The following is a 25498-nucleotide window of genomic DNA, read 5'->3' on the forward strand; positions in this document are numbered from 1 at the left end:
GTATGGATTATATACCACGTAATTTTTATGTAGTTTACGTAATTATAAAATACATTTTAATTACTGGTCGTGGACGCTGAACAGAACACGAAAAGAACCAGAAGTTCAGAGTTCAAAAAAAGGTTTGAAACAGATCTAGAATGGGCGTGCGAAGTGAACGAAACGAACGACAACAACTCGATACTGACCTATGAGCAGTCGGCAGTGGAACTGCGACGAGTGGCCACGCGAAGAAGGACGAGTCCGGCCGAGCGAGACCGACACGGAGACAGACGGGAACGGGACCGAGGCCGGAACGAGACCGGCCGACGTGCGGTTGCGGGAACGAGACCGACCGTTTCCCGTTCCCGGCAGCTATAAGTAGAAAGCTGCGACCGAAGTGAACTATGAACGACCGCTCCTTAGAATTCGTTCCTCGCTCGTTCCGTTCATCTTGGTGAACCGTTCCTTTGGACCGCTTAGTTCGCGAACGACCCATCTCCAATGACCTCAGATGTTTAGCCCTATAGTGCTCAGAGCCATTTGAACCATCAGCAGCTTTTAGGCTACGTTTAGTTCAACTGTTTCTCCTTTCTTTTCTCCACGTTTCTCTCATCATTTCTCGATGTTTCTCGCTTCTTTTTTCTGTCCGAGTGGCTCCAGTCTTCTACTTGAGTGTTTCCCAAAAACCTTTGGAGTCCTGTAACTTCTTTCCGAGCGGTAGTCGTTCCTCAATACCTTGTGGAATAATTTGGAGTTTATTCATGTCCCTTCCAAATCCTTTGCACCGTATCTTACCCATTTTTAATTTACCGTAAACCGTCTTTTTGTCAGTCTGTTGAGATTTATCCTTCGGATGTGGACGTAGAAAGCTATTCACCTCATCTTTTCCTAATCATGTTTGTAATTCTTTCTGTGTCTGCATCAAGTTCACTATTTTCTTGTCGCCTCCACTGCGATTGCTCTTTAACTGATCCAAAAAATTTCCGTAGTATTTTTCTTTCTGTTATTAACAGTGCTTCCATCATCGCATTTTTGTTCAGACTAAAAAATTTTGCTTCATAAAGTGCTCTTGAGCGAATTACTGTACAGAGGTTTGAGGTTTTCGGAAATTACTGTACAGTAGTATGTAAATTTACGGTTATTGATTTGTTATTAAGTAGTCCATAGTCAGGTAGTATGCTTTTTTCATCTTTTTAACTCTTTCTTCAATGGCTTCTTTCACCGAAATGTCTTGTTCAAATACTTTTCCTATATACCTGAACTTAGCAGCTTCAATTTTTCCATATATAGTTTTCTATATGTTTTGGACTGCTTTAACTTTAGTCATAAATTTCGCTTTCTCAAAGGAGAGTTGTAACCCTGCTGTTTCAGCTTGTTCTCTGAGCAGTTCTATTTGTCTAGCTGGTGTTTCCACTGTGCCTGAAAAAATAGCTAGGTCATCTGCAAACGCTAAATATTGTATTTGTCGGTTGTCTCTTTTGTAACCTAATCTAATTCTCTCATTGGTTTGGCTTCTTCTCCATTACCTTATGACTTTTTCTATCGGAGCATTCAATTTTCGGAGTTTCCAAGCAGCTCTCATGTGTTTTACGTAATTTTGTTTTGTTGGTACACTGCACTTTGTCCCTAGTGTGGTGGTAACTTCATTCTCTGGCGGTACTTCCCATTTGCTAAATTCTTGTGTGTAGGAGTTTCTGTTGAAAATGTATGATGAACTTGTCTGAGCCTTTTATAAATCCTTTTGGATCAGTTAGCTCCAGGTTATGGTTATGAATTGTTCTAATTTTGTCGCTTTTGTAAATCCTCGATGATCTGTCAGCTCCTGGTTCAAGGTTATGAGCTGTTCTCCATAAGTAGCAGATTTTGCTATTTTGTAAATTTTGTTGTTGGGAGTCCTTGTATACGCCCATAAAATTTCAGTTTTCTTTTTCTGATGTCTGCCACGAGATTCTTTACTTTTTCGGTGGCTTTTCCGAATTGTAGTCTGTATCCATCTTCTGTTCTTCTTTAGAATTTAGCGTTCTTCCTCTAGGATATCATCCAGATCACCTTTTCTTTTTAGTTTCACTGGCTTGTAAGAACTTGGTAACTGTGTAACAATGCCTCAGTTTCGTTTGTAATGACATAAATTTTCTGTAGATGTTTCTGTAGATGTTGCAGAATTTACTTAACCTCTTCTAAGTTCTCGGATTGGAATTTTCGGTGCCACTTCCGTCCCCATGTAGGCTCAAGGATTTCGCCTGAATACTTAAAGTATGGACCTATCTCGATCTGTCAATATTTTTTGATCAATTCTGACTAGAGTTTTTTTTGAGGAGATGTAGGCTTACTTGGTTTTTTGGTGGGATATTAGGTTCAAATGGCTCTAAGCACTATGGGACTTAACATCTTAGGTCATCAGTCCCCTAGACTTAGAAACTACTTAAACCTAACTAACCTAAGGACCTCACACACATCCATGCCCGAGGCAGGAACCGAACCTGCGACCGTGGCAGGCGCGTGGTTCCGGACTGAAGCGCCTAGAACCGCTTGGCCACCGCCGCCGGCGGGATATTAGGAGGCCAACTATTTCTGCGCATTCCTTGAGAGTTTCTATCTGATTTTTGTCCTGTTGTCGTCTTCTCAAATCGCTGTGTAAAGTTATGGCATTCGTTTACTCATTGGGTTTACATTTTTTGTTCACTTGCTTAGTTAGAGGCGTCAGAGCAACGGAACATTTTTATTGCTGCCAGATCCAAACTCGGGACCCCCGTTACAACTTTTGTTCTGGTAACGTAATTACGGTGGTTCACCCGAACCAAAGCATGAGAACCAACTTTATGCCGAAGATGAACGCTCGTGATGGCTATCAAATGTCATTTAAATAAAATTCTCATTTTAAGAAAGTAAACCGCTACAACATTGCTAGTATCTCTAACATTACCTAGGCCAGGGAAACAATCTGCAGCTTCATATACTATTTCTGAAACGGTCTATCTGAATGTTCGTTAGCAGTTAAAAGGTAGTATATAAGAAACCAGCTCAAAACAATAATGAAAAGAAATAGAACACAGAGCGAAAATAATAACTAATCTCTGAGTACATTTTTATGTAAACGTTGTAAATGAAGTGATAATAAAAAAATACGGTGTTCAGAAAGCTGACCTACGCTGTATGGCCTATAGCTCCATGATCACACAATGAATGACCCATGCTATACAATCAGCCACGAGTGTGTACCAGGAATTTCTCTTGTGGTTGTCACAGTTCCTCCTTTTACGTACCTCAAACAACAGGTGGTCAGTCTGCGACCACCAATGCTTCCAGTTTCCGTCTTTCCCCGACGCGACCAGATACGTAATTCGATAGCGCACAACACTGTCCCTCTTTCCACCTTGTAACGATGTGCATGCAACAGTCAGGCACACGTGATCCGTAACTGAGATTTCGACTGTGCTGTAAATGCTATGTAATGTCGGGTCCCATAAGCTAGTGGCAACTATTGATAACTAGCGAAACAGACAAGTACGCAATGCATACTCTGACGTCTTTATTTTATGTTTAATTCATACCGAAAGCTGTTAAATTGTGTGTGATATTTATTAACATTTAACGAGTACAGCGCGTAGAGATAAAAATGCAAAAACAGTTGTGAAAACTTGATGTTATATCTATGATAGACTCGTGTTATAAAAATTAGTCTTGCAAGATATGAGTCATCTTGAGTTCCTAGGTGTGGCTATTGACGAAGTCAATAAAGGCGTACTGAAGGACTAAGATAAGTAATTTAATGATTTGTAGAATCGAAATCTCTCAGTTGTGTGAATCTTTGTAACAGTAATGTGTTAAAAGTTTCATGTGCCTTTTCGTGAGCTCATTTCGATTCATACTACAAAACAGTATCGTTTTGACCGTTTTGAATAATAACATTCCCCAGATAATTACTGATTTGCACTGAGACTGAAAATCATTAACAATTACTGAACTGGCCTGAAGCTTACTGGGAAACATGCTAGCAACTAGAGTACTATAGAGGTAACTGATTTATAAAGTGAAATTAATTCAGACTGTAGGGAAGTCAGTGAAAATACTAATGCCCACTTTTCAGTTTTCGCTCCACGTAATTTTTTCCAGGACACAGTACTTTTTTTAAAAATATTTTTACGATTTGTGTCGCGTCAGTTATTACTACAAAATGGTTCAAATGGCTCTAAGCGCTATGGGGCTTAACATCTGAGGTCATCAGTCCCCTAGACTTAGAACTACTTAAACCTAACTAACCTAAGGACATCACACACATCCATGCCCGAGGCAGAATTCGAACCTGCGACCGTAGCGGTCGCGCGGGTCCAGACTGAAGCGCCTAGAACCGCTCGGCCACAGCGGCCGGCGTTATTATTACGTGAACAAAGTTACACAGTGCTTGTTTTTATTTCTGATTGTTTTACTAACGACTGGTTCTTGCGAACAGCGGCCACGAATGCAAACACTGAACCTCTTGTACAATGTGACAGCATTACAATCAGTATCTTGCTTATATTATGATAAATGTTGTCGAGTGTCTCTTTAAGTTTTGTGACCTAGCATGTGTGGCCATATGAAAATGGTGACTGGATTAACACTGTTAATGCTTAGACATAATTCACACTGGTCCCTGCTAGTATAAAGGTTTCTTCCCTTCCCTTTCTCATTAGAGACTGCCCAGGGATTCACTTAACTCGTTAGTATATAACTGTAATACTGCGCTCGGCAGTACGTACTATATTGTGGTTAACTGAGTGACTGATTACTACAGGCAATGTGATGGTTGTCGTCCGATAGCCCATGGTGTAGGCAAAATTGTTCTTAACTAAGAAGACGAACATAAAGAGCGCGTTGCGAACTGTGACTACAGGAGATTTTAGAATCCCACTCTGCAAACAGTTTTTCGTAAGTAAGGCCATTATTGTGGTAACTGACGGTGACTGGTTCACAAATTCTTACCGTAGTAATCATTATCCCAAACTTTACTTTGGCCACTAGGAAAGCGAAATTTTTGCGACTTTACTAATTCTGACAAGGAACCCCTTGACTGCTTGGTCGCAAGTTCGATCTTTAGTATGTGTTGTGTTAACAGTTATGACAGGAAAAATATAAGCCGGTGATGACTCACCATTTACATTAGAAGCGCGGCAAAAAATGAGTATCCGGGAGGTGCAGAGATCACACCTGTGGGACATCGTAGGCATTCAGAAAATGTTGAAAAGGAACCATTAACTTGCACCATAAACAGTGAATGAAAAGTGGCACGCCACAGTGATCATAAAGATTCGCACCGTCAAAATCTAAGGCGAACTCCTTGGGTGTTAGAAATTGTGAAGTACGTTCACTCTTAAAGAATGAATATGGTATCGTATTGGTGTAACGGGGTGATGAGAACTGATGGAATGTGACGGCATGCAACCGGATACGGAGTAGTCTGTCGTGGAGTTTATCGTGAAACTGACTATCCTCCAAGGCGTAGCAGCAGATAATGCAAGGAGACAACAATCATCCAGAGACTGAACAGGGACCGATGACCTCGCTATTTGGTCTCTTCCCCCAAACCAAACAACAAACAAACTGAATAGGGATAGTTTGCTCTAAAGGAGTATAATTTTCACACGCAGACCAGGAATCAAGCAAAAGCAAGTTATTTTGGCCAGCTATTGGCCAAAAGCAGTGTTCGTACTATAGTTGTAGTTATGCCCGTTTTTGCACTGTTGCTTGCGGTGACACAAACATTCCCTACTGTGCTCGCAAGATCACACACGCGAGAAAGAATCATAGTGGGCAGAGCAAATTCTCCCAGCACAATAAATACACTACTGGCCATTACAATTGCTACACCACAAAATGACGTGCTACAGACGCGAAATTTATCCGACAGGAAGAAGATGCTGTGATATACAGATGATTAGCTTTTCAGAGCATTCACACAAAGTTGGCGCCGGTGGCGATACCTACAACGTGCTGACATGAGGAAAGTTTCCAACCGATTTCTCATACACAAACAGCAGTTGACCGGCGTTGCCTGATGAAACGTTGTTGTGATGCCTCGTGTAAGGAGGAGAAATGCGTACCATCACGTTTCAGACTTTGATAAAGGTTGGATTGTAGCCTATCGCGATTGCGGTTTATCGTATCGCGACATTGTTGCTCGCGTTGGTCATGATCCAATGAATGTTAGCAGAATAGGGAATCGGTGGGTTCAGGAGGGTAATACGAAACGCCGTGCTGGATCCCAACGGCCTCGTATCACTAGCAGTCGAGGAGACAAGCATCTTATCCGCATGGCTGTAACGGATCGTGCAGCCACGTCTCGATCCCTGAGTCAACAGATGGGGACGTTTGCAAGACAACAACCATATGCACGAACAGTTCGACGCCGTTTGCAGGAGCATGGACAATCAGCTCGGCGACCAGGGCTGCGGTTACTCTTGACGCTGCATCACAGACAAGAGCGCCTCCGATGGCGTACTCAACAACGAACCTGGGTGCACTAATGGCAAAACGGCATTTGTTCGGATGGATTCAGGTTCTGTTTACAGCATCATGATGGTTGCATCCGTGTTTGGCGACATCGCGGTGAACACACATTGGAAACGTGTATTTGTCATAGCCATACTGGCGTATCGCCCGGCGTGGTGGTATGGGGTGCCATTGGTTACACGTCTCGGTCACCTCTTGTTCGCATTGACGGCACTTTGAACAGTGGACGTTACATTTCAGATATGTTACGACCCGTGGCTCTACCCTTCATTCGATCCCTGCGAAACCCTACATTGCAGCAGGATAATGCACGACCGCATGTTGCAGGTCCTGTACGGGCCTTTCTAGATACAGAAGAAGTTCGACTGTTGTCCTGACCAGCACATTCTCCAGATCTCCCACCAATTGAAAACGTCTGGTCAATTGTGGCCAAGCAACTGGCTCGTCACAATACGCCAGTCACTACTCTTGATGAACTGTGGTATCGTTTTGAAGCTGCATGGGCAGCTGTACTTGTATACGCCATCCAAGCTCTGTTTGACTCAATGCCCAGGTGTGTCAAGGCCGTTATTACGGCCAGAGGTGGTTGTTCTGGGTACTGATTTCTCGGGATCTATGCACCCAAATTGCTTTAATATGTAATCAGATGTCAGTTCTAGTGTAATATATTTGTCCAATGAATACCCGTTCATCATCTGCATTTTTTCTTGGTGTAGCAATTTTAATGGCCAGTCAGTTTACTAACCAGATTAAGAGCCGGCATAATTGTAAACGAATGCGTTAAGGCGTTGATGTTAGCTGATCTTGATAAAACCCTCTTGGTACATCTAATTTTCAGGGTTCCTTTCACATGCATTTCCTTTTCAAATCCCGATTGGTTGGAATTGAAAACAAATTCCTTATGTTTATTTATCTCATATACAAATTCTGGGACCGATTCCGCAGTTTGCTGTGCATCGTCAGGGTCACGCTTTGTTTGAAATTTCTCTATCTTAGGTCTTTCAATTCAGTGGCACTGTTTGAAGTTATGCAAGCATCCACTGTGAGCCGTGGCGTCTCGGTTTGCTGGGCTAACCGGTATCTATAGACCTGCGTCTCGCGACCCGCTGGTCGCGATGCTGATTGGCTGACAGTTAAATTCATGACGTCATATATAGTAGCCAATCAGAAGCATAGGTGACATCTGAGCGAATGCAACATCTTTCTACACACATTCTCGTATTCACAGTTGATGAGCGAATATCCTTACACCTTGTGAGAGTGAGTTATTTCGTTGGAATGGCTGGTACTGTTGCTTGTTATGTATGTGATAGAGAATATTCAGCAAGGAAGCATTTGAATGCTCATTTGAGAAATGTGCATAAAATTCAGCCAGGTGAAGAAGGTACGATAAAGTGCTCAAAAAGTGACTGTAGTTTTAAATGCAATTTCTTGGCTAAGTTGCGCCTACATGTGGAGCAGGAGCACATGGTTGAGATGGTAAAAGAAATTAGTGAATTTCAAACGAAGGACGGTAAGTAAAGTGTACACTGCCTACTTAAATTAATATCGCCCATTATTATTACATACTTGCCTGACCCGTGGCCATTAGATCTTGTTTTTGTTGGTCAATAGCACATGTGCTTATTTGAAAGCGTGAAAAGACGCATTTCACATTAACTGTAAATTTACTGTCTGCTACATTAAGTATAAGTTAAATTGTTGCAAATTTAAATGATTAAAATCACACCAGTAACTCGTGAGGGTATCTTAACAGTGCACGTTTTTTTTTTACTCCTGCTGTGTACTTTGCACTTATTGAATCTGAATGCAATTGTCTTTCATTGATGCTTTTGTTTTAGACTTTATGAAGTGGAAGTCTGAGGAGGAGAGAAAAACAAAAAGTAGTTTTGTCTCTAGTTATGGCACTAAGCGTTTAAAGGATGGCACTGCAAAAACCACCTTTGTATGCCACAGAAGTGGCACATTTTCTTCGAAGTCAGGTGGCAAAAGGTTGTGTAAGTCCCAGGGCACTTGCAAGATGGGAAACCATTGCGTTGCTGCCATAGAGCTTCACGAAGAAGAAAGTGGAATCTGTAGTGTCATTTACTACAGAACACATTTCGGCCACGACCAGAACATTGCTTTTCTGCATCTCAGTGGTTCTGATAGAGAAGCCATCGCTGGTGAGTATTACCTTGATTGTAGAATTTTGCTGGTCTTTCAGTGATCACCAAGTAAATATGGTGTGAAAGTTTCAGAATCCATTGTCAGGCTTGCTGTTAGTTATATGTAGTTGACTTATTATTTTTGCAGTGAAGGAGTATTGTTTTTTTTCTGCTGCGAAATTAATATTGTTATGGATATGTGATCTGGAGTAAAAGGTGTGAATATATCGATTGGCAGTTCATATGAATACAATTTGTGATGTTAGCTTGAAAGCAGTTGTAAAAGACCAGATGTGATCCATATTGACCACAATATTGGTGACTGTAACGCCATGTACTTAGGTGTGTGTGAGAGCAGGTGTAATGCATTACAGTAATACAAGTGTGGAAATAAGTTCTGAAATACTTGTTTTGCCCGGTGTTATTGCTTGCATCATAGTAGTCTATTTAAGAATAGATCATTAATGTATCTAATAGACTAAAGGCAGTACATTTATTGTTTCTTGTCCAGCATGTTAAACATGGTGGATCAGGGCATTCGCAACTACAGTAATGGATTTGAGACTAGACAAAAACACCAGTTACAATTCTGACATGTACTTGTAGACCTCGTAACCATTTGGAAATAGCCTTGGTAGCTGAAACTGGGAAATATCACATTGCAACGGGTGCTTTAATCAGGCCTGTTTATTCTCCCATCCCCAGTGTTTTAATAGCATCTTCAGTACTGTTGGAAGGGTACACTGAATATACTGTTAAGCCATTTATTAAACTATCTAGTTTATAAGTACTTAGCAACTGTTATATTGCATGAATTTATTTTATTGGGGGTGGTTAACTACAGTGTCCTTTCTGAATAGTGTTTTCATGTACATACTCAGAATTGGCCTCTTTGTAGTTGGAGTAAATTTAAAATGTTGCAGGCAAAATTGCTGAGGGGGTCACTTTCCAGAGAATTCTGGATGATGTGCGGGACTCAGTTCATTCCAGCGGAGTGGAGAGGCTGCATCTCCTGACTCGACATGACCTTCATAACATTATGAGAGACTTCGCCATTGGTGATGATCAACAGCATAACATTGATGAAGTCAGTGTTGGTATGTGGTTGGAGAAAATGAAAGACTGTGTTCTCCTCTATAAGAAAGAAGGCGAGGCCAGGGAAGATTTTGATAGGACTGACTCGGTGATAGTGTTAATGACTGACTACCAGAAGCAGTTATTACAGAGATTTGGACAAAATATTGTATGTGTAGACTCCACACATTGTACAAATGTTTACAAACTGTTGGTGACCACATTGTTAGTGGTAGACGATTTTGGTTCAGGTATGCCTGTAGCATTCTGTGTTTCAAATCAGGAGACTACTTCCATAATGACTCATTTCTTTAGTGCTGTGAAAGAGAGAGCTGGCATCATAAAAACGTCTGTATTCGTGTCTGATGACACTAATACTTTCCGTAGTGCGTGGTCAAGAGTCATGGGACCTGCAGAAAATAATCTACTGTGTGCTTGGCACATAGACCGCAGCTGGCGGAATAATTTGAAGAAAGTACATGGCAATGAAGAAAAGAAAGCACTTGTGTACAAAGCTCTTCGTACATTGCTTGAAGAAGCGGACATAGACAATTTTAATGAGCTGCTGGAATCGTTCGTCGGGCAGCTTCAAGCAGATGAAGGTACAAGAGACTTTGGTGTATATTTCTCGTCAAATTACTTATTCCGGCCTCAGCAGTGGGCATACTGTCACCGTCGCAATCTGGGTATAAATACAAATATGTACCTTGAAGCAATGCATAGAGTTTTAAAATATTGTTATTTAGAGGGAAAAACAAACAATAGACTTGACAGACTACTTGTTGTGTTGATGAAATTGGTGCGTGACAAACTGTGTGCTCGAATGGCTAAATTGTATAAGGGTGGCCATTCATATAGAATAAATCTTATTGAGGCTCGTCATAAAGCTTCATGTAGTATTAAGGAGAATGACATTACAGTCAATACTGATGGTACAAAGTTTCATGTGAAATCCCAAACACATTGTGGTGTAACACATACTGTGATTTTAAATAACATTGAATGTAAATTGGAGTGCAAGTTGAAGTGCTCCAAATGTAATATATGTTTACATGCTTTCAGTTGTTCTTGTGCGGACAGTTTAATTCATTTGAACACATGCAAGCACATTCATGCAGTGTCAATGACGTATGCATTACATTCAAGTGCCACATTTACACCAAGTGAAGCAACGGTGACAGAAGAGGCTTCTGCCATTTTGTGTTCACTGCAAACAAATACTGATGATCACGAGAACACATCTCTGGCCCAAGAACTAGTGTCCACATATCAAATTTTGATTAACCGTGTCAGTTCAGGTAAAGTGTCCACAGAAATCCTGAAGTCACTACAGAAGGATGCAGCTCATTCGCTGTCACTTTTTCAATCAGACTGCAGGGAAGCTTCACGACCCCCCAGCAACGAGAAGGTAAAAGTGCAACGAAGACATGGTAAATGTAACAAACAGCTAAAGAGCAGTTTGAAGAAACCAACTCTTGCTGAAAAAGAAAATATTGTTTCAGCACTGAGGCAGCCTGAAAGTGAAATATAAAATGTTCACGTAGATTCTGACCATAATTACTGTCGGTACTAAGTTTTAGATGTGTATGTGTTTCTGTACATTCCATGGTTTGTAGGCCTACTGGGGAAACTCGCCATGTAAAACAAAGAGTAACGCATTGTGCTTGGCACCCCTGTTGGTGATGTGGAAACCCAAGTGATATTAATAAAGAAAATAAAAACGTTTGCAGTGTTCTTTTTCAATTGATACCTTTATCCTTTTATTTGCACGTGCAATTAAAACATTTATTTGAAATACTACTTGATTACATTAAAATGAATTGCTGTGTAACTAGAGTAGAAAATTGACGTCTGCAGAGCTTGTGTGGCATGAATTTGAAGCCCCTTATCACATGATGTACTGAAGTCTGTTGTAACAATACATTGCATAAAAATTAAAAAGATATTTTTCACTTCTGAATCACATATCAATTTGGTTCATTATGAAGAGTTCAACAGAATAAAATTCAGTGCACTTAAGCTAAGTATGTGATGCTCCCTTATATTTATTTAAAGGCTCTGAATGTAGCAACTTCCTGAAAATTTTTGTCTGTGCATTCCTACAGTAATTGACCAAGGAAATTGGTGGTAAATAATTTCACAGTGTTCAGTCTGAGGAAACAAGGTGCAATTACTGAGCAGGGTGGTGCGGTTAGTATGATTTACAGAATACTGAGAATTGTAAAGACAAGTGGGACACTATTTTCATTACTACAATTAATCATTTCCTTTTCAGTATCATTCCAAGCTGCTTTAGAATTATTTTTAGAGTTTGTAGTCTCATGTGCTTTACATGTAGCAATTATATTTTTAGATTTATATACCTTGGTCTTCAGTACCTTTTGAGATTCATCTTTCAGAATAGGAGTTTTTATGTAGATTGATAATGTGCAATGCTTGGTTGGCAGAATTTACCAACCAGTAGATAGCAAAGAGGAAAACTTTAAACTATTTTGGTGTCATTCGCCCAATTTTTATTGGTACAGAAGATGCTGTAACTGATTCTTTCTAGTCAGTACAGCAGTTGTTATAAGTTGGCCTTTAAGAGACTTTACATTAATGTAGAGAAAAATTTCATCATTACTGCATGAAGGTAATCCTATTTTCATGGATATTAATTGTGCGTTTTCTTTCACTGAATATTCTTTACAAGTTGTCAGTGGCTTTTTTTTTAATAGACAATAAATGTGTCTGAGCTGCAGTAACTGTACTTACAGTAAAGATGTTTCACCTGTTTTTTGTTCACACTTCACTGATGAGAACACCTCATTCCTGTTATTGCAGTTTTAGAACATTTTTCAGAGTGAAAGTGGAATTTGCTATGCTGGTCACTTTCTTCCTTTTTTTAGCTACACATATTTCTCAACATATGTTTCAAATGTAAGAATTTTACTTCAAAATGTACACTACGTTGCTAGGATATTGAGAGCAATAGAAGTAATAATTGATTCTGAGACACCAGAGATTGTGTGAAAGTGGACTGGAAGAAAATGTAATCAAGATGTACAACGTTCTTCTATTTGTAAGGTATGTGACCATTCAGACTTTCCATGGAAATGCTTTAATTGCTAAAAACTTTATGGGTTTTGAGTCATCAGATAATTGTGGCAAATTTACAATAAAGACAAATTATGAAAGCTAATACATAATAATTATGAGGCAAAAGTAACATCAGGAATGAAAATACATACTGGGTACAAGTACCTACAACACGCTTAGGCAGGTTCATATGAGTTAGCAATACAAGAAAAACACACCGTCTCGTACGCAATTGCCGGTAGACAACATTTGGAACAGAAGGTATTATCTGGGAGCTTCATGTCGGACTGAAGACAGCAGACTTGAGGATTGTATTGTTTTTAACTTGCACCAGATGGCATTGATGTCAAAGATTGAGACAAACCAAGACATAGCTTTTATAATACACAAAACAATGTAAATATTCCAGCCACATTTTTGGATACAAGAGACTTGCAATGTTTCAGTGGACAGGGACATAAGGGAGGCAGAGTTGCTATATATTTAAACAGAAAGGTAAAGGATACCACTTTGTGGACAGACAGTAACATACAGAAATTGTCTTGAAGCAGTGGCTATACAGAGAAAGGAAGAAGAGCTTAATACTAGGGCAGTACTGATCTCCAAGTTGTCAGGTAAGACATTTTCTCAAGTAACTGCATGTACTACTAGAAAAGGATACCAGAGAATTCCCTTAAATAATAGTAGTAGGTGATAGTATAAAAACACTGTAAGACAGTTCTCATTCAAGAGACTTATATGATCTAATCAGCCCAAATAGTCAAAGTTCTGCACATGTTCAAAATTGAAACTGTCTGCTAATAATCTATCCAAGTTATTATTTTCCTTCCTGGTGAAATTCATGTACTTAGTCTTTGTTTCATTTACAGAAAGGCCTCTAGGTCCTGTCGCTTCTTTCATCTCACATATTGTCCTCTCTAGTGATACCTTTCTTCTACTAATAATTGTTAGATCATTGGCATAAGCACATATCTGAGTTGACTTTGTGCCTATGTAACCAGATATCTGAAGCTTCCGCGTGGCTGCTTCAAGTCAGATTGAAAAGCATTGTAGAGAGTGCGTCCCCTTGTCTGACACCTTTACTAATGCTAAACCAATTGGTCAGTTCTCCATCCACTCGCACTGCAGCCTTGGAACCAGCCAATATTGCTTGAATGAGTGAGACCTACTTCGATGGTATACCAAGTAGCAGCAAATCATTTAACATTTGTGCTCCATTTAGACTATCAAAGGCCTGCTTGAAGTCTACACAGAGGTTATGAAGCTCAATGTTATACTCATACGTATTTACCTAAACACAAATATCTGGTCTGTTGTTGATCTATTAGCCTGAAGTCTGTACTGATACTCCCCCAAAATATCTTTTGAATATGGTACTAACCTGTTGTAGATAATACTAGAGAAGATCTGATAGGTTACATTCAGCAAGGTAATTCCACGGTAATTTGAACAGCAGGTCTTGTCTCCCTTTTATGTATTGGTTGGATTACACCTAAGGTCCATTCTTCGGGCATTCTTTTCTGATTCCATTTCAACTTAATAAGTTTGTGGATTCGCTTATGAAGACCAGTTCCCCCGTTTTTAACAGTTCTGCAATTATTTCATTGGTTCCTGGTGCTTTATAATTTTTTAAACAATGCACTACCTTCCGTACTTCCTCTAATGTTGGTTCCTCTATTTCTGGATCTACGGTATAATAGAGTGGCTGCCCATTCCTGGTAGGATTGACCTCCAAAATTCCCTTTTATTATTCTCTCCATCTATCCAAAACATCTTGTTTATCTGTCAGCTAATTTCCCTCTTTGTCCTTACAAGCTGTTATTTTTGGTCTATGTTCTCGAGTTCCTTTTTTGTAGTATTTTATGCTTTCATTCCCTTTGTACTGCTCTTCCATCTCTTCTCTCTTCATGGCTTCCCTTTTTCTCCTCCTGCATACCCTTGCTGCCTCTATTCTCTTTTCATTATATAATGCCTGATTTGATATAGAATTCTGCTGAAAGCATTTCAGCCTTACTTCCTTTTTCTGTTCCACTGCCTGTCTACTGACATTGTTTGTCGTGGAAGTTATGGTTCGCATAGTTAAAAATGGACCGTTGGTTAAAAAGTGGTTCATTAAAACGAGAAAAGTCTACAGATGAAGAGGAAGATAATGCATCTGATGTTCAAACAAGTAATTGAGTGACTCGAACCGAAGTTGTCAGTGTCCATTGAACCTAAATTGTCGGCGTCCCTTGAACCTAACCCTTCCAAGATCAGTGTTAAGCTTACTGGAAAAATTACAAAATATAACTCTGATTACTGGAAAATCGGTTTTACTTTCACTTGACCTCAGCTTAAACCTCAATGTGTAATTTGCTATGAAAGCCTTTCGAATGAATGTATGAAACCAGCAAATCTCTGGTGCCATCTTGAAACAAAGCATGCAGAGTACAAAAGTAAGTCATTAGATTTTTTCAAAAATAAATTAAATGGGTTGAAAATATCTCGTAAAACAATTACCAAACACTGTGGTGCAAATATAAATGAAAATGCAACCCTTGCGTCTTACGAGGTGGCTCAGCTTGTTGCTAAATGTGGGAAAAACCACACAATTGCTGAGGAACTTATACTGCCATCAGCAATAATACTTTGCAAGAGAATGTTAGGTGATGCAGCTGCTAAGATAACAGGAACTGTCCCACTCTCAAATAATACTGTTCAAAGACAAATTACTGATATGGCAGTTAACGTGGAAGAAACATTGCTGGCTAGACTTTGTATGAGTGACATGTATGCTCTACATTTGTATGAAAGCACAGACATATTAAAAAAAACATAATGTTGGTTTTCGCATGATTCTTATGGGAGGGCCAAGTTTTTGAAAATTTTCTTTTTTCATGCGAACTACTGCATACAACAGCAGGCAATATTTTTACTGCATTAAATAATTATCTCAATGAACATGATGACACCTGGAAAAAATGTGTAGGCTTGCCGACGGATGAGGCAAAGTCAATGGCTGGCAAAAAAACAGGACTTCTAGCTCATATCAAAGCAGTAGCCCCCGAGGTGAAATGGACTTACTGTTGTATCCATCGTGAAGGCTTAGTAGCCAAAAGATTGTCTGAACCTTTGCAAAAGATACTTAACGAAGTAGTTCAAATCATCAACTACATTAAAACTCGACATCTGCAATCCAAGGAAAAATGTAGACATGTTCAAAGTTGAGGATAAGATTAGTGCTATGGTCAAAAAGCATCAGATCTGGACATCAAGGATAGAAAACGAGTCACTAACTAACTTTTCTACTTTAAAACAATTCTTGGAGTCATCAGAGGAGAGTTTGCCTGACCAGATCAAGATCAATGTAGCCGAGCATCTACGCATCATAGCCACCATTTTTAGAGAGTATTTCCCTGAACCTGACGACAGATGGATTCAAAATTCCTTCAGCTGTGAAGAAATAGACAAAATCCAAGGCCTCATTGAAGAAGAGCAAGATCAACTTGTGGATCTGTCAAGCTGTGGTATGATGATAAACATTTTCATTGGTGATAAAATTACAGACTTCTGGGCAACAGCACGCAAGGACTACAAGAAACTTGGAGATAAGGCAATGAAAAAGATCCTTCCATTTGCCACCACATATTGGTGTGAGCAAGCATTTTCTTCCATGTGGTTCATGAAAAACAAAATATAGGAATCGGCTCGACGTGCGGTCAGTTTTAAGAGTGAAAGTTTCAAGTTTGGAACCTTATATTTCAGAAATAATGGACTCAGAGGTCAGATTGAACTCACCTCATTAAGAACTGAAAATTAAAACTAATTGTATACTGATGGAGTACTCTGTTGTAACTGTATTTTTTCAAATAAATAATACCTTGTATGAAATTAGTGTTTTCTTATTTTTCACACATGTCTACTCAATGCAATCTCAAGTGTAGTACACTTGAAAGACCAATACACTCAGTTTAAATATTTTCCTGTCATTTTCAGTTCATACTCAATTTTTTTAAGGACTTTGTTATGCTAAACACCCAGATTTGAAGGCAAAGATTTTGAGCAATAATCAAAAATTTAACAATAACGATGATGGCTAAATTGAAAAAGTTTTAAGCTCAATATTTTTTCAATAATGAATATGTCAATGTTTTTTCTAAGTACCAAAAATAGAAAACTTATAAAAAGACTCTTAATTTGGCTTTCTAGGTACTTGATACTGTGATATGACAAGGTACCAATCATGTTCGATGAGGGGGTCCTTGAGAAAATTTTGTTGGGAAGCCCTGCTCTACACAATCAAAAGCTCTGCTCAGGTCACAAAACATAGCCGGAGCATAGTCCCAAGCCTCGAACACAACTAGGACAAATTTTACTTGTGAATTCATTGAGTCAGTTGTACATTTACCCTCCCTGAACCCAAACTGTTTATCATTGATTTGTCCAAATAAACACTAACTTTTTTATACATTATTGTTTAAAAATTTTAGAAAAAAAGGAGTTATGGATATGAGCCTATAGCTAGTGGGACAGTTCTTTTCAATTTTTTTATATACGGGCACAACTCTAGAAATTTGTAGTTTCTCATTGAACTTATTTTCATCTAGAGATTTATTTACACAATAAGTTAAAGGATAAATTACACAGTCAATAGCATCTTTAAACAAATTACATGACAAATCATAGTAACCAACACTAGCTGAAGGTTTGAAAGTTTTACATATTTTCAGGATCGTACTTGGACACACTCCTGTGAAAGTGCTTTGGAAGGGCTTTTCAAAGCAGTTGTCGCTGATACTAACTGCACTTTCGGGAGGTCGTTTATTAACTACTAATTTCTTCAAGAAAACTAGCGTTCTATGGGTTGGAGCTTGGAATGTCAAACTGGCAGGTAGGTTAGAAAATTTAAAAAGGGAAATGGTCAGGTTAAAGCTAGATATAGTGGAATTAGTGACGTTCCGTAGCAGCGGGAACAAGACTTCTGGTCAGGTGAACACAGCATTATAAATAGAAAATCAAGCAGGGGTAATGCAGGAGTAGGTTTAATAATGAGTAAAAAACAGGAGCACGGATAAGCTACTACGAATAGCATAGTGAACGCATTATTGTAGCCAAGGTAGACATGAAGCCCAGGCCTACCACAGTATTACAAGTTTATATGCTAACTAGCTCCACAGATGACGAAGATATTGAAGAAATGTATGTTGTTAAAAAAATTATTCACATAGTGAAGGGAGCTGAAAATTTTATAGTCATGGGGGACTGGAATTGATAGTAGGAAAATAAAGAGAAAGAAAAGTAGTAGGTAAATATGGAATGGGGGTAAGGGATGACAGAGGAAGCTGCCCGGTAGAATTATGCATGGAGCATAGCTTAATCATAGCTAACAATTGGTTTAAGAATCATGAAAGAGGGTTGTATATGTGGGAGAGGCGTCAAGACACTGGAAGATTTCAGATATGTTATACAGTGGTAAGACAGAGATTTAGGAATCAGGTTTTACATTGTAAGACATTTACAGGGACAAATGTGGACTCTGACCACAACTTCTTGGTCATGAACTGTAGATTAAAACTGAAGAAACTGCAAAAAGATGGGAATTTAAGGAGGTGGGACCTGGATAAACTGAAACAACCCGAGATTGTAGAGAGTTTCCGAGAAAGCATTAGGGAACAATTGACAAGAATGGGTGAAAGAAATATGGTAGAAGAAGAATGGGTGGGTTTGAGAGACGAAATAGTGAAGGCAGCAGAGGATCAAGTAGGTAAAAAAACAAGGGCTAGTAGAAATCCTTGGGTAACAGAAGAGATACTGAATTTAATTGATGAAAGGAGAAAATATAAAAATGCGGTAAATGAAGCAGGAATACAAACGTCTCAAAAATTAGATTGACAGGAAGTGTAAAATGGCTACGCATAGATGGCTAGAGGACAAATGTAAGGATGTAGAGGCTTATATCACCAGGGATAAGACAGATACTGCCTACAGGAAAATTAGAGAGACCTTTGGATAAAAGAGAACGACCTGTATGATTATCAAGTGCTCAGATAGAAAACCAGAGCTAAGCAATGAAGGGAAAGCAGAAAGGTGGAAGGGGCATATAGAGGGTCTATACTAGGGTGATGTACTTGTGGGGAATATTATGGAAATAGAAGAGGATATAGATGAAAATGAAAGGGAGATATGATACTGCGTGAAGAATTTGACACAGCAGTGAAAGGCCCCAGAAGTAGACAACATTCCATTAGGACTACTGGTAGCCTAGGAGGAGCCAGCCAGGACAAAACTCTACCATCTGGTGAGCAAGATGTATGAGACAGACGAAATACCCTCAGATTTCAGGAAGAATATAGTAATTCCAATCCCAAAGAAAGCAGGTGTTGACACGTGTGACAATTACTGAACTAACAGTTTAATAAGTCATGGCTGTAAAATACTCACACGAAATATTTACAGATGAATGGAAAAACTGGAAGAACCCAACCTTGGGGGAGATCAGTTTGGATTCCGTAGAAATGAAGGAACACATGAGGCAATACTGAGCCTACGACTTATCTTAGAAGTTAGTTCTAGCATTGGTAGACTTAGAGAAAGCATTTGACAATGTTGACTGGAATACTCTCTTTCAAATTCTGAAGGTGGCAGGGGTAAAATACAGGGAGCGAAAGGCTATTTACAATTTGTACAGAAACCAGATGGCAGTTATAAGAGTCGAGGGACATGAGAGGGAAGCAGTGGTTGGGAATGGAGTAAGACAGGGTTGTAGCCTCTCCCCAATATTACTAAATCTGTATATTGAGCAAGCAGTAAAGGAAACAAAAGGAAAATTCGGAGTAGGTATGAAAATCAATGGAGAAGAAATAAAAACTTTGACATATGCCGATGACATTATAATTCTATCAGAGACAGCAAAGGACTTGGAAGAGCAGTTGAACGGAATGGACAGTGTCTTGAAAGGAGGATATAAGATGAACATCAACATAAGCAAAATGAGGATCATGGAATGTAGTCGAATTAAGTTGGGTGATGCTGAGGGAATTAGATTAGGAAATGAGACACTTAAAGTTGTAAAGGAGTTTTGCTATTTGGGGAGCAAAATAACTGATGATAGTCGAAGTAGAGAGGATATAAAATGTAGACTGACAATGGCAAGGAAATCGTTTCTGAAGAAGAGGAATTTGTTAACATCAAGTATAGAGTTAAGTGTCAGGAAGTCTTTCCTGAAAGTATTTGTATGGAGTGCAGTCATGTATGGATGTGAAACATGGACGATAAATAGTTTAGACAAGATGAGAATACAAAGTTTCAAAAAGTGGTGCTACAGAAGAATGCTCAAGATTAGTTGCATAGATCATGTAACTAATCAGGAGGTACTGAATAGAATTGGGGGAAAGAGGAATTTGTGGCACAACTTGACTGGAAGAATGGATTGGTTTGTAGAACATGTTCTGAGGCATCAAGGGATCACCAATTTCGTGTTGGAGGACAGCGTGGAGGGTAAAAATCATAGAGAGAGACCAAGGCATAAATACACTGAGCAGATTCAGAAGGATGTAGGTTGCTGTAGTTACTTGGAGATGAAGAAGTTTGCACAGGATAGAGTATCAGGAAGAGCTGCATCAAACCAGTCTCTGGACTGAAGACCACAACAACAATTTCTTCAATGGATTGGATACAAAATTTCTTACATTTGTCTGGGGTTATGGCAATATCATCTTTTTGGTTAGGGTAGACAATAGAGTTAATTTCATTTCCGACTTCTTTGCATTTTTTTTCTGTTATTATTTTATTTATTTATTTATTTTTTTACTTTTCAATGTTTAGTATATCATATAGTTTCTTTGCTTCATTGATCGCCTGCTTATACTTACACTTAGCTCTACCATACAATTCTTTATACACTTCTGATTTACCAGTTTAGTACAGTCCAGAATATAGCATAACAGTAACATGGTTATAGAAAGTCCATGGATAAACATTGAGAAACTTTCTATTCATCTCTAACTTATTGCAAAAATATTGCATGCTGTAAGAAAAGCAAAAATATAATGAGAAAGAAATGGATCACACCAGTCATTCCATGGGGAGGAGGGGACCTGAAACATCCATCTGAGAGGCACAAAAAATATTAAAAATCAAACCAGTAATGAAGACTGCACGAACAGAGAGAGAGAGAGAGAGAGAGAGAGAGAGAGAGAGAGAGAGAGAGATTACCACTAAAAGAAATAAAGACAATGTTCTTCAAGAAATCAATTACCCACTTAATATGGCAAAGACTGTCTGGGCTTTGATTAGCACAGACAGAAAAGAAATACGTGCCAACAATAATGAAAACATAATACCTAAAAAAAAAAGAAGGAAATGAATTTTTGGACCCACATTTCATCGATTCCATTTTCTATGAACACAATTGCAACTCTGGTAGACAATCTCATATGACAAAATCCCACAAAACAAAAAGAATAATATATTTCTTTAAGCATTGTAAATGTAACAGAGTGTTTATTTCTGTTTCTCACAAGTGATCTGTAAATATAAAAAAATAATCTGCAAAATGAAAATAAAGAAAAAAATGGTATAGGGCCCGATGGCATATGTACAAGAGCAGTTAATTATTGTTCAGAGTTTCCAGTGGAGCCACTGACGTTTCTCATAAACAAGTGTAGGGAAGAATCCCAGAGCCTCAAAGCCAACACAGTATTGGGTCAACTGCTTTTCATTCTCTATATAAACGACATGAGTACACTAAAGGGTCCAAATGTCATTATATATGCTGATGACATGGGTCAATGGAGGTGGCCAGTCCCACCCGTCAGCTTTGGCCCATGACGTAAAGGTGTTGTGGTGTGTGATGTATTATGGTGCAGAGTTTAGTTTATGAGTGTGTTTTCTTTTTGTAGATGCTGTCTTGTTGCGGTTGGTGGTGTGTGTATGGTCCGCATGTCATGTGGTGTACACTGGGTTCATTTGGGACTCGGTGCTAGAAGTGTGCTTTTATCAGTCGTGACTTCTATAGAAGAACGAAAATTGATTTCAGTGAGTTAAGAATTAAGTTTCTGTTGTGTTTATGATTATTTGTGGCTTCTATTGTTAGGCATGGATATGACTTCTAGGTTTAATAGTGTGCGTCTGCGGCCTAAAATGGGGGACGACATATTGTCCTTTATTAAGATTCTGCAACATTTTGGGCTTGTGGTGGAGATAGTGAAATGTGGCGTATGCGAGCTGAATATGTGATTATCCAGAGTTCTGGCTTCTCGGACCAGGGACTGTTGGTGGGTTTTTGTTTTTGGGGGGAGGGTGAAGGTTGGGTGAGGGGCGTTGGTAGGTTGGGAGTTGATTTTGCTTGTGGCTGTGGTTTTGTGTGTGTGTGTGTGTGTGTGTGTGTGTGTGTGTGTGTGTGTGAGAGAGAGAGAGAGAGAGAGAGAGAGAGAGAGAGAGAGAGAGAGATTGGGGTGGCTGACCTAGTGTGTAGTGCCGGAACTTTTTTGGGGTAAATAGTCATTGTTTTGGGTCTATTGTTCACGTGTTATGATGTTTGGTGGAGTTTTTATATGTTCTTTGGTTGGTGTTATTTACTGCATGTGTTGGCAGTTGATGTTTTGGTATTGGCACTTGTGGTTGATTTATGTATCTTAGGGGAAGAACTCAATTCCAAATTTTTTGGTATCGTCAGTTGTATTTGAGCCATATAGGTCATGGGAAGTGTCTGATTCCAATTTGTCATCGTAGCTATGTGGGTTTTGGTATCGTGAGCTGCTGTTGACTTATATAGGTCAAGGGAAGTGTCCGATTCCAATGTGTCATCATAGCTGTTTTGGTATCGTAAGCTGCTGTTGACCTATATAGGTCAAGGAAAGTGTGTGATTCCCGTTGTTTCATGTGTTGGTTTTGTGGTATTAATAGTTGCGGTGTGATTATAATTTTTGGAGTAGTTGGTTTTTATTTTGTGGTATCGACAATTGCAAAAACAGACATAATGTCTCATGGGATAACAGCAATCAGTGATAAAAAAGTCATTAATAAAAAAAAAATAAAATAATTGCAATCAAGACGGATTTTAAGTAACATCGACAATTGCGGTTGAGCTATGTAGGTGAAGGGAAGCAACCGAAGCCTGTCGATATTGTGAGTGTACCGGAATTTGTGATTTTGTGGTGTTTTTATGTGGTCGTTTTGTGTGGTTTGGGATCGTGGTGTGTGCCTGTATGTGTTTATATTTAGTTTGTCCCCACCCATAAACCCCCAATTTCCCGCACTGGTCTCGTTAGTTTGATTATATTTTTGGAGATAGAGGTGTTTGTTGGTTTTATATCTATTTTTGTGTTTATGTAATGACGTTATAGGCGCTATATTGGAGATATTGAGAATGGCTGTTTCCACCATATTAGTGAGAGTCAAAGCAGACGAGTGGAATCGGACGCGTCTGTAATCCAGATAATACATATTTTGTAGCTAGTGATAGCACTTACAATGACATGGAGAAAAAACTTACTCTGAACATAGAAAATGCAAACCAGTATTTCAGTAGTAAGTTTGTTCATAATTGGTACACACACAATGTACATGCAGTCCCAATTCAGCAGAAATATCCACACTGAAAATATCAGCCTGAAATATGGGAACACAGACATACAACAGACAAGTACTTATATTTAAGTATTTGGGTGTGGTGATAAAACTGTGAAAATTATGTTGATAATGTGTATCCAAAAATATGTACGATTCTTATCAGTCCTGTAACGTAAAACTCTGTTTTTCTTGCTTGTTTCAAGCTGTCATACCTGGCATCATGCAAGATGATCTAAGGAGATGTAAACGTAAACGTTATTCTTGTTGGTTTATCAAATATCGTATTTGTTTGTGTTACATGTGCCTGGGGTTCATCTATTAATAACGCAGTAATCTCGCATATACAATCTGTGTTCGGAAATTATATGACAAACTGTCACGTAAAACAATAATACCGTTCTCTATCAATACAACCAACGTAATACGGCCTGGTATATCAAAATGTGAAGTTGTGTGAGAACTTTAATGTTAATGTTACTCAATTACAGATATTGGAGTTATGTTTAGTACAAATACACTATAAGACATTGTAATATATTCGATCTCTTTTATTAAGGGATACAGTCAGACTGGAATTATACTGTTACTAGAAACCTCGTTACTTCGTTTCGGAAAACCACTTGGCAAGTGTTTTGTTTTTAAGATCACTGAAGGGGCCAGTACGAGAATATGAATATAACGCCAGCACTGCATTAATTTAATCATTTGTAGAATATGCAACTACAATTTATCTATCAGTAATCACTCAATAATACTAGCTTCCTCATGCACAAATGAAAGACCGAATTAAAAATGGCACTGTTTGGAGAGATCTTTAATACGGTGCATCATTACTTTCGTAATACGCAAAATCGCAGGCTTCAATACGAGAAACACAGAATACGTCAACAACTTCGGAAACCTTGAAATTAAGATGGCGGCTGTTATTTACTTGCGTCTCGACTAGAGTCTTGCGACCCGCTGGTCGCAATGCTCCGCTTCCGATCGCTACTGTATATGACGTCATGAATTTAACTGTCAGCCAATCAGCATCGCGACCAGCGGGTCGCGAGACGCAGGTATCTATAGTACTTGCGTCTAGGGGACGCCAAGGAATTGGCTTTGCTGATTGGCCACGTCGTGCCATGACGTCGTCTCCCACACCAGCCAATCCAGATCATTGCTACTTTCTGAAACGCGCTGATCTTTAAACGAGGCCAGTCGTCTGTCGATACATTGTGTGGCTAACTCGTTATAGTACTTCACTGTTGTGTGTTCTAGGCCTGTGTTTATAATGGCAGATTCCAACACGTGTTTTGTGTGCGAGAAAGCATTTCAGCTTCGATAAACTTTATACCCGCATATCAGGAAAATGCATGATTTAGAGCCAAATACAGAAGGTAAGATTAAGTGCCCACAAGACGACTGCAGCTATTCCTTCAATAAATTGGCTAGTTTGAGAGCACATGTGTAGAGAAAGCACATGGTTCGAACTGCGGATGAAAAGATTGTATTCCAGTCAATGGACGGTAAGAAACACCGCATAATGATAATAAGTTTTTACTATTCTATAGTATGATCGTTTCTGGTAAAACTATAGAATTTCGTTCTTTGTGCATTCAGTAATCTGGTGCAATGTTGTACTGCAAAATTTCTTTCAGTTCACATGAAAGGATTATTTGCATTAACGGCCTAGTCTTAGAAGACATTAAAGTCACAATCATTGTAATCCACAATGGGTAATTAACAAACCTTATTTTTACTGTCAATAAATTGTGAAGAAACTTTTTTTTTTGTATCGCTCAACGCATCGAACCCAGATTGAAATCCAGTTTCTCTTAGCATAAGGAACAATTTGGACATACCGGGAGACAGTGAGCAAATTCTGATGCTGTGGGAAGAAATTGCTGTTACTTGTTAACTCTCGCTCCGAGAAAGAAGGTCAACACTGTGCCAACAATGAGAAGATGCCAGTTCAACGAACACCTAACAAACAGATCTTCAGTCCAAAAAGTGTCTTGGTAAACCAACCCTGGTTGAAAAGTCAAATGTTGCTAGTGCTTTGGTGCAACCTGACAGTGAAGTGTTGAGTGTATATGTCGGCTTTCATCACACACTCTAAGAATTAAATTTATCTGTCCTACAGTTGTGTGTGCATGTTTGGGTATCATGGTTTATAGGCCTACTGGGGAAACTCG

The 25498-nt window shown here is 39.1% G+C and overlaps 1 protein-coding gene across 1 annotated transcript; it reads left to right on the plus strand.

Annotated features, from left to right (window-relative positions):
• Positions 1-9657: 9657 nt before the first annotated feature.
• Positions 9658-11223, plus strand: LOC124803387. Its single transcript, XM_047264572.1, has one exon. It carries the CDS (start codon positions 9658-9660, stop codon positions 11221-11223), a length of 1566 nt encoding a protein of 521 aa, XP_047120528.1.
• The last annotated feature ends 14275 nt before the right edge of the window (positions 11224-25498 follow it).

The sequence above is a fragment of the Schistocerca piceifrons genome, chromosome 6 (assembly GCF_021461385.2).
Source record: "Schistocerca piceifrons isolate TAMUIC-IGC-003096 chromosome 6, iqSchPice1.1, whole genome shotgun sequence".
Lineage (NCBI taxonomy): Eukaryota > Metazoa > Arthropoda > Insecta > Orthoptera > Acrididae > Schistocerca > Schistocerca piceifrons.